We start from the raw sequence: 12,527 nt of genomic DNA on the forward strand, positions 1-12,527 counted from the left end.
ATAAGCAGTAATATTACACAAAAAGCATGTTTAGATTAAAACAATATTCCGAAAGAAAATTCAGCAAAGCAACCTCCATAATACACTAGTCACCCTACAGTTAATGCAGGATCTCAAAAAGAGCATGAGAAGTAATGTCATAAACAAAATATGAAAACAAAAAACAGTCACACCATTTTACTTAGGGCCAGATTTTTAAAAGTATTTAGGCCTAATAACTTAAAAAAAAAAATAAAAAAATCTAGCCTTAAAACACTATGGCCTTGTCTACACTGGCAAGTTTCTGCGCAGTAAAGCAGCTTTCTGCATTGTAACTCCTGAGGTGTACACACTGCCACGCCACTTAGTGTGCAGAAAATGTGCAGTAGCAGCGCTGTAAAAAAGCTGCCCCAATGAGAGGCGTACAGCTTTCGGCACTGTGGCTACAGTGCCACGGTTCCAGTGTAGACACCCTGGTCGATTGCAGTACTGCGATTGGCCTCTGGGAGGTGTCCCACAATGACTGTTCTCACCTCTCTGGTCATTGGTTTGAACTCTACTGCCCTGCCCTCAGGTGACCAACCATGAGCTCCGCCCCTTAAATTCCTTGAGAATTTTGAAAGTCCCCTTCTTGCTGGCTCGGTGACGTGTGCAGTGGTCTCAGCCCATCTTTCCAGGTGACTATGCCTGCTCCACGCACCAGGTGATCCCCCGCTTGGAGCAATGCCAAGCTGTTGGACCTTATCAGCATTTGGGGAGAGGAGGCTGTCCAGTCCCAGCTGCGCTCCAGACGTAAGAATTATGATACCTACGGACAGATTTCACGATGCATGACAGAAAGGAGCCTTGGGTGGGATACACTGCAGTACAGGGTCAAAGTGAAGGAACTGTGGAGCGCCTACCACAAGGTGCAGGAGGCAACCTGCCACGCCGGTGCTGCACCCATGAGCTGCTGGTTCTACAAAGTGCTGGACATGATACTCGGTGGTGACCCACCTCCACTGTGAAGGCCACTATAGATACTTCAGTGATTCATGTGCAAGTCGAGAGTGGACCGAGCCAAGAGGAGGAAATCTTGGAACGAGGATGTGTAAGTGGGAGAGGGACCCAGAGGCAGAGGAAGACTCGGAGGTCAGAGATGCATGCAGCCAGGAACTCTTCTCTACCCTGGAGGCGGCTAGCCAGTCACAGCTGTCGAATCTTGGCAAAGCACAAACAGGAGAGGAGGCACCTGGTAAGTGGCTTTGATTTTGGGAATTGCTGAAGCGAGTTGTTAGGGGCAGGAGGGTTGCAGAAAGCAGGCTTGTGTCTGTATGATGTGCGTACCACCACATGTCCAGTCTGAGCGGCGGAACAGGGTGTTGATTGACTCCCTTACTTCACAGGAATCTGCCTCATGAAGATACTGGGCAATCTGCTGCTGCAGGTTCTTTGGCAGAGCTGCTTTGTTTCTTGCCTCATTAAGGGTAATTTTCCTATGCCACTCTGCCATCATGGGGCGGGGGGAGGAAGGGGGACATTGCTGCACACAGGCGAGCTGCATAAGGGCCAGGGCGGAAGTCGCAGTCTTGGAGAAGACCCTCCCTTGATTCCCTGCTCACCCTCAGCTGTGAGATATCTTCCACAATAAACACAGCCTGTGGAAAATGTGGGGACAGGAATGATTATAAGGCCCCCCCCTACAGTGCTGGCTCTCCCCTAAAGCCACGTGCTCAGTGTACAGTACAGTCCTGGAACACTGATTTACCCAGCCCCTGCGATTACTCACCATTTTGGGGGTCTTGTGGCTCATGTGTGCTTGCCTGGGGTCAGCCAGTTAGTGACAGGTATGTGAATAGTGGCTGTGTTTTAAATCACCGAATCAGTGGTCTGTGTGTTGCAAACAATTCTGCTCCTGTAAAACGTTGCATTTTGACTTCACAGATATGACCGTGGGAGCCCAGCCTCCCTCTTTGTTATTGCTGGCTGAACGGCTGCACAGAATTAGAAAGCGGCCATGAAGAACTGAAGAGGACTTTCTGGATGATGTCATGATGCATTCCGCAGCCGAAAAACAAGAATTGAAGGAGTGGTAGGACAGCGAGAAGAGGGACCAAAAGGAGAATGCGGCACACCAAAACGAAGCCACAGAGCAGCTTTTAAACGTTATGAAGCACCAAGCAGACACGCTCTAAGCGCTACTAGCACTGCGAATCAAGCATTTCTACACCCACTCTCCCCTGCAGCTGCTGTCGCAAAACTCTTTCCCACGCGCAACCCAGACACTGCCAACACACTCTTATCAACCTCCTGGCTCCAGTCTGTACCTGCTGCATTCCACTCCTGCCTCATCACAGTCCAGCACTGCAGATTCCCAGTACCCCCTGCACTCAACACCCACCCCTTTGCAATTTAGTCTTGCTAAAGTACAGTACCTGAGGCACTATACTACAAAGGAGAAGGTTGGATATGATACCTGGACATACACAAATCTTTAACCGTCCCAGGACCCCACCTCCTCCTAGGACCCTACCTTCCCCCTCAGTGCTGATTTTTTTTTGTCTCTCTCAAGTTGTTGTTTTTTAATAAAAGAATTGTTTTGGTTTGAAAGCAATCTTTATTTTATTAATTGAAAGCAGAGCCCTGCAAATCAACAGGCAATTTTCTTAAACCTTCACAGTGCATCGTCTGCACCAATCACAATCACCTCCTAGCATTACAAGTACTGCACTCCCAAGCATTGCAACAAATATTAGTGGATTTAAGCTTCAAATTGCTGCCTCACGGCATCCCTAATCCTTATGGCCCCGCACCGCACTGCACTCCTCTAATAGCCCTGGTCTCTGGCTGTTCAAATTCAGCCTCAGCGGTCCAGCCTTGAGTGAAACTTTCACACTTCCCTTCACAAATATTATGGGGCATACAGCATATGGCTATAAGCATAGGAATATTGTCATCAGCCAGGTCCAGCCTCCCATATAGGCAGTGACATCGGGCCTTTAAACGGCCAAAAGCACACTCAATAGTCATTCTGTACTTGCTTAGCCTGTTGTAAAACTGTTCCTTGCTGCTGTCAAGGTGACCTGTGTACGGCTTCATAAGCCACGACATTAAGGAATAGGCAGGGTGTCCCAGGATCCTAATGGGCATTTCGACTTCCCCTATAGTGATCTTCTGGTCCGGGAAGGAAGTCCCTGAACAGCTTCCTGAACAGGCCAGTGTTCCAAAAGATACGTGTGTCATGCACCTGTCCAGACCAGCCTACGTTAATGTCTGTGAAACTCCCACAGTGATCCACGAGCGCCTGGAGAACCATAGAGAAATACCCCTTCCGATTAACGTACTAGGTGGCTAGGTGGTCTGGTGCCAGAATTGGAATATGCATGCCATGAGGGAGGGTCCAGAGGGGGGTCTGCAACTAGGGAAGCCCATTTGTGCAAAGCCATCCACAATGTCACGCACGTTGCCCAGAGTCACGGTCTTTCGGAGCAGGATGCGATTAATGGTCTTGCACACTTCTGTCAACAAGAGTCCAACGGTCGACTTTCCCACTCCGAACTGGTTAGCGACTGATTGGTAGCAGTCTGGAGTAGCCAGCTTCCACTGTGCAATCACCATGCGCTTTTCCAACGGCAGGGTAGCTCTCATTCTCGTGTCCTTGCACCGCAGGACTGGGGCGAGCTCATCACACAGTCCCATGAATGTGGTTTTCCTCATCCGAAAGTTCTGCAGCCACTGCTAGTCATCCCAGACATGCATGACGATGTGATCCCACCACTCAGTGCTTATTTCCTGAGCCCAAAAGTGGCGTTCCACTGTGGTCAGCACCTCCGTGAATGCCACAAGCAATCTTGTGTCATAGCTACTACGCGTGGCGAGATCAATGTCAAACTCCTCTTGCCTTTGTAGTTTAAGGAATAACTCCACTGCCACTCATGACGTGTTAGTGAGAACAAGCAGCATGTTGGTCAACAGTGCGGGATCCATTCCTGCAGACCAAAGAGGCAGAGCAGAGGGCGCAGTACACAAACTGTTGAAAGATGGCGCCAAATGCGGATGGAAGGGATTGCTGGGATGTGAAGCAATGCATCATGAGGCATTGGGACAGGACCCAGGATGCCCCGCGACCCCCTCCACCTTCCGACAACTCAGCAAAAGAGGAAGAGATGCTCTGTGGGATAGCTGCTCAGAGTGCACCACTCCAAATATCTCTGCAAGTGCCGCAAGTGTGAACATGCTATTGTGCAGGCAGCTGACACTGTGAACACACTACAGTGGTTTCCCTTCAGTGTTCTCTGAGCGGCACTGTAACTCTGCCAGTGTAGACATACCCTATGTGACAGCAGTGATCATCATTATATAATATTAGGCACATTATCTTAGCATTTCCAAGTATCACTGACTTGGGTGGAGAGGAGAGAGAGAGAGAGACACACACACACACACACACACACACACTAAGCATCAAGCTTCTGTCTCCTTTGTGGCAATGCAGACCACGACCACAAAATCAGCCATAACAATATCAAAATTAAGACAACCTAACTTTAACAACTGGAAATTTTATGACCAACCAAAAGTCAATTTAACATTTAAAAAGCATATTTGCATGTTTGAAATGTCCCTGCATATAATAATATTAAAAGACAAATGAAACCCAGATAACTTACCAATTTTAAGTCTCCACAGCTGTTGGCAATGCAGCTTTCTTCAACCAACTCATTCACTTTTTTTTCTAACTGTCTAATCTTTTCTTCTGGACTAAAATTGGGTAAATAATGGATCATTTGTCTTATGCAAATACCAGTAATAATAGAAAGATTTTTGAATACAGTATATTAAAAATAATGTATTATAGCTGTCCTGGGTCTCATTAACATGCCATAGCATCTGACATTTCTTAATGGACAATACAACTGTACAAGTGGCCCTTTGTTACTGCACTATCAAAAGTTCTATCAATAATGTGAGCCAGTGAAGAAAAAGAGAAGATCCTGCAGTTTTACCATGTTCAGCGAGCGATCCATTTAATGACAGAAAAGAGGTTTGGGTTATTGGGCTCTAATCCTCTTAATGTAACAAGCCTCAACTTGAGCTGTTTGGATAAAGATAGTATAGATGCATGCATTGGGTGAAACTTTCAAGAACCCACTGGAAATCCAATAATGCATATGTACTATTTTAAAGAGCTAGTTTAATCAAAAGTAGAAATTCAATTTGTAATGATAATTTTTTAAACAGTGTTATTACAACTTTTCATCAAAATTACAGATTTTATCAAAAGCTGTGATTGATCCACAATTATTTAATCTGTGACAAAAAATTAGCTGCGTAATAATCTGATTATTTCCCTTCTTTCTCCACTTACAGCATGTCCCACTATCCCTGGCATTCAGGAAGCCCAATGGCCCTGCATGAATCCCTCCTCCCCAATCTGCTTTGTGCCAAGTCTCTATCTAGCACCATCCAACATTTACACTAGACTAGTAACATTCACCACCTCAGTTCTGGAATATGTGAAGTCTGTTTGGGTTATGAGATCCTGGAAAGAAGGAACAGAGGGAAGAAGTGGTAACATTTCCTGTGTCTTTCCTAGTGGGAAGATACACTGAAATTCCTGCTATCAGTCTACAAGTACCACTAGCATCCCTTGCCAAGCAAGTACTCTTCCAGTCCTCTAATGGATCTGATCCTCTTCTGTACCACAGCACTCAGTGATTACAAAAGCCACACCTATATTCAGAATCCCGAGCCACGGACAGAGCACAAAATACAAGAGTGGGGTGGGAGGAAAGCTAGTTTTTTTTTTAACCACTAGAGGCTCTATTCTCTTTCTGCAGGATATGAACAACCATGACTTCAACAGGAATCACACAAACCCCAAGCCTGCAAAAACCTAAGGACACACTTAACTTTAGTACCGTAAGTAGTTTCATTGAAATCAGTGGTACTATTTATGGTGGTATCACATTGGTCCAATATTATTTAATATTTTTATCAACAATCTAGACGATTACAGAAAATCTTTTGTGGTAAAGTCTACTAGGGTGACTAGACAGCAAGTGTGAAAAATCAGGACAGGGGGTGGGGGGTAATAGGAGCCTATATAAGAAAAAGCCCCAAATATCGGGACTGTCCCTATAAAATCGGGACATCTGGTCACCCTAAAGTCTACAGATGACACAGATTGCTGGGATAGTAAATAATAAGAGGGATAGGTTACTGTTACAGAATAATCTGAATTACTTGGTTACCTTGGAATCTGTGAATTCCCCGGGTCATCCCCTTCCTACATGGCCATGGAAAGAATAGAATAGGATCCCTGCATTGCTGTGAGCGTGCTCTTAATCAGGGGTGGGCAAACTACGGCCTGAGGGCCGGATCTGGCGCATCAGGGCTTTGGATCCAGCCCACGGGATTGCCACCCCACCCCTGTGGCGCAGCAAGGCTAAGGCAGGCTCCCTGCCTGCCCTGGCCCCGCACTGCTCCCGGAAGCAGTCAGCACCACGTCCCTGCAGCCCCTAGGGGAGGTGGGGGCCGAGGGCTCCACACGCTACCCTCAACTGCAGGCACCCCCCCCCCCGCAGCTCCCATTGGCCAGGAACGGGGAACCGCGGCCAGCGGGAGCTTCGGGAGAGGTACCCATAGGTGAGGGCTGCACATGGAGCCCTCTGCCCACTCCCCAGGGGTTGCAGGGACTTGGTGCCAGCCACTTCCGGGAGCGGTGCGGGGCCAGGGCAGGCAGGGAGCCTGCCTTAGCCCCATTGCGCGCCGCTGCCACCCCGGAGCCACTCAAGGTACGACACACCGGGCTGGAGCCCGCACCCCAAACCACTCCTGCACCCCAACCTCCTGCCCTGAGCCCCCTCCCACACTCCACACCTGTCCCTGCACCCCCCTTTGTCCTGAGCCCCTTCCTGCACACCACACCCCCTCCCACACACACCGCACTCCTTCCCGCACCCCAACTGCCTGCCCCAGCCCTACATTCATGGCCCTGCATGCAATTTCCCCACCCAGATGTGGCCCTTGGGCCAAAAAGTTTGCCCACCCCTACTCTTAATACTTGCTGCTCCACATTAGGACAATGAAAATAATCAAACCCCATGTTTCAGGGTGTCAGCTGGTCACCTGCAGGGAACAGGACGGAATCTCCTGACCTGATGCACTACTGGTCAAATGTATTCTTAGGGTGGGGATGGGGTTCACTTTCTTCTGAACCATCAGCGTTTGGACCAGTGCTCTGAGATGGTACAGAGAATCGTCTTAGATGCCTGGCTGGAGTTTCTTGCTGACATACTTAGGGTCAAACTGATGGCTAGATTTTGGATTGGGATGGAATTTTTTCCCCCTAGGTAAGACTGGCAGGAAACTTAGGGGGTTTTCACCTTTCTCTGTAGCATGGAGCGTGGATCGCCTGCTACGCTTACCTGGGCGTAATCAATTCCCTGCCACTGCAGGGGCCTCAGGCATTGGCAGCACCTCGGTCTCTTTTGTTCTTTGCCTGGGGTACATAACAGTTTAGCTTCCCAAGGACCGAAATACTTTAGTCGATCTAAAATAACTAGACTGAACATAAGGATATCTGGGTGACAATTAATAGGGAAGACAGCGTAGATGATCTAATGGTCCCTTCTGGCCTTGAACTCTATGAAATCTAGTAAAGTTAAGCTTGTGCATGTTTGCAGGATCTGGGCCTCTTCCTGCAGAAAGAGAATCTGGCCCTTAGGCTTCCTGAGTACCATGTTATTGTGATTTTTCTAAGAACACAGAAAGCATTTGTGGCAAAACAGAACAACAAAAACATGGCTACATACGTATCTTCATTTTTCATTTCTAAAGGAGGAGCAGGACCTCTTGCTTGACCAAGGGGATCAAATACAGAACCTGCAAATTAACACATGGCACTGAGAACAGTAAATTCTACGACAGACAGTGAATTCCAAGACAGACAGTGAATTCTATCCATCCTACCTCTCAAAGCTGCTTTAGTGTAACCTGCTGCATGAACTGCTGTCAGAGGTCGAGCAACTCCATCCTTAAATTAAAAGAAAAAGACATTTTTATAATTGAAAATATTCTGAAAACCAAAAATGGGGGAAAAGCAGGGGGATAAATTACATATTGGAACATAAGTGGGAAGCATGCTTTATGGTTGATACAGCCTGACCTAGCATCAGTAAGCCTTGTTTACGCTGACCAGTGTCTTTCACAACCCTTAGGTATACTATAACAGACTCTACAGTAGCAAAATACATAACTGAATTATTTCTAAGTAATAAAAGTTACAAACAAACTGTTTTATTCACATATCTTATTCCAAATGCCTTTTTACACAGATAACCCTAACCCTTTTTGTTTTTGTTGCCGATAATTTTAACATATGCCATATAACTGTCTCTGATTTTTAAAATATTCTTCTTAAGGGCTGTCCTGTTAAACTAGTGGCTCTGTAATGTGCTGTCACATGCTGTCATGCTGAGTGTCAAGAGTTCTTTTTTTCCTGGGCAACAAGGATTGAGAGCCCTGAGAAATTAGGGGTCAGATTGAGTAGAATTGGACAAGACAAAGAGGCACAAGCTGTCTAGAAACCAGCTGTAATTCAGTAGCTGAGAAATCCCCAAGCTTGGGAGAGTTCACAGCTGGCAAAGAGACAGCATATCCACCTCCTGGAACATTTGCATTAAAAAGAGAACGTTCACAGTATAACTTCAGCATACTGAGCCCACACTCAAAGTAAATAAAATATTACCTGTATAGCTCCTGTCATTGGTCTTCCCATTGATGACGATAATGCGGTCTTTGACTACCAAAATAAAAAAATATTAAAATTAAGAATCATAGGCTCTTTTTCTACTTTAGAAGTTTAGAACCAAAACTATAAATACTTAAATACGTAGTCATTTCTGTCTCATGAATGTACAACTTTAGGATATGATCCTGCTCCCCTTGAAATCAATAGCAAAACTCCCATTGACTTCATTGAGTCAGGATATGCTTCTATTGTAGGGCATAAATATTATGAAGGTACATGATAACAACTCCATAGTTATGGTTGAGTTATAAAATGGATTTAAAATTTAAATAAATTCCCTGTTTTTCTCTAGAAGTAAGAGACAAGCCTTGTAAAATTTCACAGATTTACGCCCTTTGAATTTTCTGTATACTTTTTGTTTAGTCTCTGTTCACCAGTTTTTAATGGGCTCTGGTTGAAATTTGTCCATGGCAGTTGTACATTTCATTATTGACTTTTTTTAATTGTCAATCAACACAAAAATTAGTAGAGAGGTGCATCCTGATAGACCTGGTACAATAGGTAGTTTTTATTTTTTAATTAGATTTAGGACGACTTTGGCTGTTGTTCATGTTATAACTATAAGTTATATGCTTTATACCTAGAGATGTAAATATTGTTTAAAAAGTTAACCATTTAAACGATTAAAATTCTATTGGTTAAAGGGTTAATCAATTAAAGGGGGGAGGAGCTGGGGTTGTTCTGGCCGTTGAGCCAGCCATGGGGCTGGGGTCAGCTGAGGGCCAGTTAACCAGTTAACATTTTATATCCCTAACCTAAACCTGATAAAATGGGGCCAGGTGCCCATAAAAGCTTCTTCACTGTGAGCTATGCTTTTCTGCCAGATTTTAGCCTACAACAGAGAAGATATACAAGGGTTAATTTGCAACAGATAATTGATGATATGTTTTCCATCAGCAGATACACTTCTACCCCCTTCCCTGCCACTTAAGCATCTTCATGTATAAACAGTAACGGCTGCTGCATTCATAACACACGACAGCAAGTGAATGAAAAGTTAAGCCACCTAATAGTAAAGACCATCTACTTCTCCACCCACAGGCCCCCACCTTACTGTTGTGATAACTACTGTATACCGTAGATCATGCACCACAGTTTAAACTCTGTCTCACTAGAGATTCTTTCTGAATAAGATATTTAAGATACATCCTTTCCTATCTAGCCACACAGTTAAAACTTGTACTCTCACTATATTGCATCTTGATTACTGCATCATTCTTTTTCTGGTCTTAACAAATGCAATCTTGCCCCACTCATATCTATTCATAATACTGCTGCAAAGATCATTTTCCAAGCCCACTGCTTTGACCATGTCACTCATCTTGTTGATTCCCTTCACTGGCTTCCTCTTCTCAACTGTATCAAACATAAGCTGCTTGTCTTCGCTTTCAAGGCCTTTCATGACACATCTCACGTGCTACCTATCATCTCTCTTCCAGTATTGAAAGGTTGACTCCTGCCTCCAATCATCTCATTATGTCAGCCTTTATTGAACACTTGTTAAATTTTCAAGCACTTTCATGATTTTTCCCAAATTTACCCCTCATGCTTGGGACAAGCTCCCTATAAACATCTGAAAACTAACTCATTATGCCCCTTCAGAATCCTCCTTTTCAGTGAGGCCTAGAAAAACATTGACAACAGTTAGACTGTTGGAATGCTGAGACCACAGCGTACCAGTCTGACCATTTTGTCTCATTGCTTCCTTATACTTCCCCATTGGTCTGTTTATATTTATCTTTTTTCTCTTGTCTTATATTTGGACTGTAAACTCTTGGGGCAGGGAGTTTCTTTTTGTTCCATGTTTGTACAGTGCCTAGCACAATGGGGTCCTGGTTCCTGACTGGAGCCCTTACCTGCTATAATACAAATAATAATAATGCCAGCCTTCCATTACCATGGGAACTGCCCCTTGCACACAGCCCTTTACTAAACTAATTTCTCCAAACACCACTAATTCCTACACCAAATATCCACAACTATGAGTGTATGTGTGGGGGGGAAATAATCTGGTAAAGGGGTGTGTCCAGATCAAAGGGCAGGGACAAAGGAAAGCCTACAGTTCAGTGACTTTCAATGGGACTTAGGCGCTTTTGAAAATTCTAACCAGCGAGCTTGCCTAAGAGATAGCTAAAGCAATATACCTGTCTAGAGAAGCACATACTTAAAGGATCTAAACACTGAGGAGAATGAGGAATTTTAAGGTGTTCCGAGAGAGTGTAACTAGAAGTAATGACATCAAATTAGACAACAGGAAAATTATGACTATTGGGAATAATTTCCTAACTGAAGTCCAGTGCACTGTGGAATAGTTTATAAGGGTAGTTCCATTGCTTGAGTTATTTAAATAGGACTAGATAAAAAGCACTCAAGAATGTTCCTTCCAATTTAATCTTGCAATGGTAGTGGGAGCCACAAGATGACCGAAGAGAAATTAGGCATCAAATATAGATATAATTAAAGTAATTAATAATTAGTTATTCAAATGATCTTGTCTATATTTAGGGTTTAAGTACTAGAAAGAAATCTGTATAAAATTAAATGTAATTTGAAAATTCTTTAAAATTTAATATTTACCTTAGCATCATGCAATTTCTATAGCATACTCCAAAACTGTCCACCACATAAACACAAAGGGTACAGTCCAATTCCCACTGCAATCAATGGAAGCCTTCCCATCAATTTCAAAGCAAGTTCAATCAAACCTTTAATGTTGGATTCTGCCCCCAATTCAGTACCTAGGAAGCACTGTCGTGTATCTTGAAAAATCAGTAACTGTGCCTTATCCAAGTGCACAGCTGCTGATATTCAAAGTTAAGCAATGAGTGTGGCTCACTGGAGGAAAGGATTGAAACAAAAAGAGACAACACCGTACATAGGCTTTAGAGGATTGTATAGACTCAAGCAAGACTCCAGGTAGAGCCTCTCTTTGATTAAGTTTAAAACACAGAACTAAAACTTACCCCAAACCCAGTAGCTAAAGGTCGTGAAGCTGATGTGCCTGGAATTTTGGCTGTCATCTTGGTAAAAAAAAACCAAACAAACCATAATTAATCCAAATGAGATTACTCAGTCTTTTTTACATTGGTTAATAAAACAAGTTCACAGAAATGATCATACATTAAAAAAAGTACAGAAAGTTCTATAGTGATGTCTCTATGTTCAGTTTTATTCATATAAATCATAGCTCCCTCTTTAAAATACACCTCTACCCCGATATAACGTGACCCAATATAACACGAATTAGAATATAACGCGTTAAAGCAGTACTCCGGCGGGGAGGGGAGGCAGAGTTATATCGAGGTAGAGGTGTATGTACCTTTCTGGTGATTAAACTGCACATGATTCTTAACGGTTTCAGATCTTGTTTAGAAGCACACAGTCCTTACAATAGAATACAAATTTCAAAAGTAGGGTCTACATATCAATTTTCCATTTATTTTGAAAAGGGGTGTAAGAGTTTTGAAGTCATAACTAAATAAAAGTAACCAACATTATTTGAATAAAATTAAATTGCAACAACACTCCAGAGTTTGGTATATTATACTCCATTCCACCCTTGAGGTATGCCAAGGCCAACTTCCTTCTGAATGGATGCATTATGTGGGGACTCTTTAGAATCTGTCACTTCATTCTAATCAATATCTGGCTCATTTTATCCTTTTATATAGGAATAAGGTCAGGCCACTCTGCCATGTCGCTTTTAAGGATTTGAAGGATCCAACATAAAGACCTAGATGGGATATGTAGAGGA

The 12,527-nt window shown here is 43.9% G+C and overlaps 1 protein-coding gene across 2 annotated transcripts in view; it reads right to left on the reverse strand.

The window, feature by feature from the left end:
• The window catches only part of IFT88 (intraflagellar transport 88), a 99,056-nt gene that overhangs the window by 82,677 nt on the left and 3,852 nt on the right, over positions 1 to 12,527 (reverse strand). For both annotated transcript variants that reach the window (XM_054015470.1, XM_054015471.1), the window contains 5 exons: positions 11,737 to 11,793; positions 8,711 to 8,764; positions 7,933 to 7,996; positions 7,776 to 7,845; positions 4,629 to 4,719 (listed from right to left, as the gene is read on the reverse strand). In XM_054015470.1, the coding sequence (XP_053871445.1) occupies positions 4,629 to 4,719; positions 7,776 to 7,845; positions 7,933 to 7,996; positions 8,711 to 8,764; positions 11,737 to 11,793 (336 nt within the window). The remainder of the gene's footprint in view (positions 1 to 4,628; positions 4,720 to 7,775; positions 7,846 to 7,932; positions 7,997 to 8,710; positions 8,765 to 11,736; positions 11,794 to 12,527) is intronic.

This window comes from Malaclemys terrapin, chromosome 1, assembly GCF_027887155.1.
Source record: "Malaclemys terrapin pileata isolate rMalTer1 chromosome 1, rMalTer1.hap1, whole genome shotgun sequence".
In the NCBI taxonomy this organism is placed as follows: domain Eukaryota; kingdom Metazoa; phylum Chordata; order Testudines; family Emydidae; genus Malaclemys; species Malaclemys terrapin.